Genomic DNA, 5,206 nt, shown 5'->3' on the forward strand with positions numbered 1-5,206 from the left:
GCAAAGGGGAATATGATGGCTTCCCAGATATACTGCCCTCCATTTTCCCAGAAAGAGGGATTGGTTCTGTCTTGCCAAGCTATGAGATCTAATAAATTAAAAGAATCATTTAGCAAGACAAGCAGCCAGGCAGCCAGCTAAGCAGCGAGACTGGACTAAGGTTTCACATCCTGACAACTCTACCTCCAGTAAGGCAGTCATTCCTAGCATCAACCCCAGTTCTGCCAAAGCACAGGGTCTGGTCAGATGCTGGGCTGCTGCACAAGCGTATGGTGACTGTTTTTGTGACAAAAATCATCAAATTAATATAAACTCAAGTAAGTTCCAAAAGGGAAAAAATAAACCCCAAAACAATCTTCAGAAAATATAATGGAACCTTCAAGTATTTCTAGAGTAATGGAGTGCCAAGACCATACAAGAACACTCAGGATTATTTTTTTTTTTTTGGATAAATTTTTTCTCCCCTAAGATTTTTTTTTTTCCTTTAACACCTCCCTCCCACAGTCTCCTTGGGCACATTATACTTACGGGTCATTTGACTTGGGTATCAAAGTGCCTAGTTCTTTTATACGATCATTAATATTAAATCTTCTTCTTCGTTCAACTTTAGGAAAAACAGCACAAATGTTACAAGTAATATTCACACTTAATTACAACATATAAAGTGTTTCATCAAGGATTTCTTGAAGTGCCTTTGAAATGTTCACCTGAAGCTTGAAATCCAGTGATAGAGTAATTAATTTTGCTCTCCTAGACATGGACAGGCTAAGACAGTAGTTCTGTCTATACTGTAAAAATGTGAGACTGGTGAAGCATCAGAGCTAAACTGAGAGCCTAAAAAACAGGATGGCTGTGCTAGCATAGGACTCCACTGAGAAGCGAATGTTTTCCTGGGCAAAAGCATCACAGACAACTTCAGAGACAAAAATTTAGATGCTCAAGGAAATCCCAAAGCAGGAAAAGGGACAAAATGTATAGTCTCTTTTTTAAAGTACTCTTCCAGATGCAACATTTTGAAGATCCAAAAGTCAAGCTTAAAAACTAATTTTCCTCCATTAGCCTTTCATGCTATGGAATAGGCTTCTGAATAGGTCAAGGCATGAAACAGTTCCTTTTTTCTAGTAATACAAAGTATAAAAGGACAACTTAGGGATCCTTTAAGTCATTAGATGCTCATTATTTTCAAATGTTTTTTTCCAACTCGGAAATACGTGTTCCCTTCAAAAATGGAATTTATAAAATTGCCACACTGAGGACGTACACTGATGTTTAAAGTCACAAAATGACCACATATGTAAGATTTTAAATTAATTTTTTAAAAAAAAGAAGGCAAAATTGTGCAAGGTGAATTTGTTAAAAGCGACTGGATCAAATATTGTTCCTAGTAATTCCATTGATAACAACCACCCATTCACTTGGCTTATTGAAACAAAATAAAAATAGAGTTTAAAATTCAGTAGTAGACTTAAGCACACATTTCACAAGAATTTGAGATATTTGATCTATTGGCATAACACAATGAACTGGTACTATATACTACATGCAGTGTCACATTCAGATTTAAAACATCAGCATTCAAACAATTAACGTCTAAAATAATTACTAGAATTGGTGCAAAATGCAAAGAACCAAAACTTACTCAAGTTGTGATTGTCTTTCTTTTGCCTCTCCTTAGCCAACGCTCTCGCTTCTGACTCTGTAGGAAAAATACATGCTGTGCATGTGAATGAAGTAATTAGAATCAAAGTAATTCAAACAACGTTTCAGGCTGTAAGACATTTGTGCAGGAAGCCTGAGCGATATTTGTGAAACCAATTATTACACCCTTTCCAACGACTGAGCAGGGCCTGTACAGTAAGCTGTGATGGCCAAAACACAACACTGGTGTCAAACTTCACCTCTGCATCTGCGGAGCATCTCTTCCCACACTTCCCATACTGAATTCCGTGACGAGATCATTTACCACTGAGGCCCTGATTCAGCAAGGTATTTGAGGACAACAAACTGCTGAAATCCAACATACCTTCTCCTATGTTTACATACAGCCGGCACGCTCACGTACCACTCAGAAGCTGAACCAGAGGAACAGCATGCTTACTACATTGCTACCTGCGCAGGATGTGAAGCAGCCAGGAGTCAGAGGCTCTACTCACCGGAATTAAGGTTATGTCCTTTTGTGGCACGTGCATGCACATCACCACAAGACTCACGGTATAACTTATGCGACCTATTAAAAATATTGTATTTTCCAGCTACACTAACTGTTCTCATTACATGAAAAAAAGATGAAAAATTCAACACCTTTATTAGCAATAATGTTAGAAAACAATGGTCCTTGCTTCAGGAAAAGCAGAAAGAAAAGTAATTACAACCGTGCTGCACATCAGTTGTCTCCTCAACTGAGAACTGCTCTTAACCTTGCTCCACATTTATCCCCGGACTTCAGCTTATAATAGTTCAGGCAAAAGCATAACTAAATTTGTTATTTTCAGTTCCCATTTGATCTTACATTTCTCAAGCAATTTTAAGTATTTTCATGTTCGCTCTACCCCTTTTAATTTTTTGAAAAGGTGAGGTCATTAATCCTTACTTTATTGCCTTTAAATCTCAAAACCAGCAAGCATTATTTAAGTTTCACAGTAAGTAAGTGAGGAGGAATGAGTGTATGCTCTATTATCACACGTTCCATTACAGAAACAAAACCCCTCACTGCCTCCAACAAGTTTCTTTCCTGTGTTATTTTATTTTTAAGGAATACGGACTATGTCCCACTCAATTAAAAATAAGAGGTGATAAGGGTTTCCTTTGGAGTACTGGAAGTTTACTACTTCATTGCTTAGAATACAGAGCTAGGCCAATATTATACGTAGTATAACAAGACATATCCTTTTCTATGCTAGGCTCCCAAAGGATCTCCAAAAAAGTTCAAAAGATCGTTGCATGTCTTAATGAAACTTGGGCTTAATCTGACATTGCCTTATGAACCAGATACGAGGTTTGTAAGGCCAAAATAGATAGAAACTGCACTCCTGGGTGAGCAGGATTCCCATTGAATGCTTCAGTTACTACAGTTGAGAACTCACAACCAACATCAACATCACACGCTGGGAAAACAGATTTGATTTTTTGGAGGGGATTCTTCATAATTTTGATGAAAAAAAGTTTCTAACAAATGCTAGATTTAAATATTGCAAGCTCTCTCCAGCCTAGCTCAAACAGCAAAATCAGGAAACGGAGAATCAAAAAACTCCTGCCTGCAATAACATGCTGATTTTAAAATCACTGGCTGTCAGAGAGCACCATCAATAGCGCTTTCTGCACAAAGGCTTGGCCAGGTTAATGTCAAAGTGACTGCTGTTAAATTTGAGTTTAATTCCTAAACCTATCCTAAATTAAATGCAATCTGCTGGCATATATTTTGAACAGAAAAGGCACTCACCTAAACTGTTTCTGTCTACAGGTGAATGTAGCATAGACATTTAACTTAGTTCAGGTCTATTTTGACATACTGAGGACTTCCAAAAGACCTCTTCACTCACTCATTTCCCCTCTCTTTCTGCCTTCTTTGCCTGACGTCATACACAATGAATTCACCGGCCTGGACGTCTGACAAGTTGGATGTTTAGTTTGCAGTCTACAGCCACCTTTAACTTTCTATAATTGGGGCAATGAAACTGCCTGTAATGCAGAACTTTGAGTAGTTCTCATCCCCTCCCATCCTCCTCTTAGCATAGTTCCATCGCTGTACAAGCTCTTCTTTTCCTAGCAGCCACAAATCATTGTGCAGTTTCTGTGTCTTCATTTCGTGCTGAACTCAAATTTTGTGCAGTCATAGAAATTCAAATACCTGCCAGCTCAGAGGTGTGGTATTTCCTCCTGAGAAGCTGACTCCTGGGCTATTAAAACTGCTCTACTTAAACTAATTTCTGCCCAGAACCTGCTTTGCAACTGAGTCAGCCTGTGAGTTTTCACAACAGAAACCCGGGAAGACAACAAAGAAACTATGCCTCTACCATAATGCATAGAGTATGACTCCCTGTTGGGCTTAAGAACAGCCATTTCTGGGTATCGAGATGATTTTGTCATTGGTTCTAGAATGGGTCTCCAGTTGTTCATCCTGCAGACAAGCTTGCCTTGTATACTGTCCCCTACGTGAGGTTATATCCTTTCAAGGGAAGCAGAACAGCAAAAATAAAACATGCTTGAGAATATGAAACTTGTACTTCTTCCTTCCAACTAGTTAGCTTCTGTACACATGCGCTTGAGAGAAAATGGCTTTTAATGTCCCCTTTCCTCCCCCTGCCTCCCACGGCTTATCCAGAGCACTGCTGCAGGAACTGACGTGACAAGAAATGTACAGGATATTTCCTTTTCACTTTATTTTAAAACAAGTATATTCTCTCTCTTGAGTGCCTAATTTTACATTTTATATGATTTATGTGTCCAGATTTTATATTACAATAGAGCAAACAATAAAGCCCAAACTAGAAAACAGCTCTGCAAGTGATGCATGGAAGCTCCCTGTGACACAATGTTTGCAACATGCAGATTTGACTATAACAACTAGGGACTTTATCTTAACTTGTCACAGTGAACACACACATGCCCACACATGAACACAACTGCATTGCAGGCTAATACGTCTGCTAAAAAAAAGTCTGCAAAGCAAAAAGTAACTATTCACCCATATATTCTTTCTCAGAACAGAAATTATGTCCAATATCACCTGAATTCAAAACAACTATACAATCGCTCCAAGGTGGTATTTTAGACATATTTACCTGTGAGCTCCCTTTTTATATTAGGAAGATTAGCTGGACATGAGTTGCTGATGTTTAGTCCTGGAGGAGGCATGCTTTGGTTGCCATAAAGGTCAATCAAATTGCCAGACACAGGCAACTGGAAAAGATAAACAAGGGAAAGGATCATTTGGTTTGTCCTTATGAAAGGCTTTGTACAGAAGAACAGAGTTAGGATCTGCTAAGAAATCTGTGCTCTTTTAGATGTGTAAGCAGAGCGTGCGATAGGGTCAGCAAAAGTCACACACATGCGTGAGGAATAAAACACCTCCATTGGGAAAATGTCTGTCCTCAAGAATACGCAGACAGAGAATACGCAGAAGGGGTAACATGCAGACAATATCGCTGTATTGCTGCTCCTTATTTTTCAGTGATACTATTACATCCGTACCCCCACCACTTCTTTC

The 5,206-nt window shown here is 38.8% G+C and overlaps 1 protein-coding gene across 1 annotated transcript in view; it reads right to left on the reverse strand.

Moving 5' to 3' along the window:
• Positions 1–4,899, reverse strand: part of MITF (microphthalmia-associated transcription factor) — a gene marked incomplete at its 5' end in the record, with an annotated part of 10,629 nt that extends 5,730 nt beyond the window's left edge. The window contains 3 exons of the mRNA XM_009703253.1: positions 529–604; positions 1,640–1,696; positions 4,782–4,899. Of these exons, the coding sequence (XP_009701555.1) occupies positions 529–604; positions 1,640–1,696; positions 4,782–4,899 (251 nt within the window). The remainder of the gene's footprint in view (positions 1–528; positions 605–1,639; positions 1,697–4,781) is intronic.
• Between the last annotated feature and the right edge of the window lie 307 nt (positions 4,900–5,206).

The sequence above is a fragment of the Cariama cristata genome, unplaced genomic scaffold, assembly GCF_000690535.1.
Source record: "Cariama cristata isolate BGI_N322 unplaced genomic scaffold, ASM69053v1 scaffold2447, whole genome shotgun sequence".
Lineage (NCBI taxonomy): Eukaryota > Metazoa > Chordata > Aves > Cariamiformes > Cariamidae > Cariama > Cariama cristata.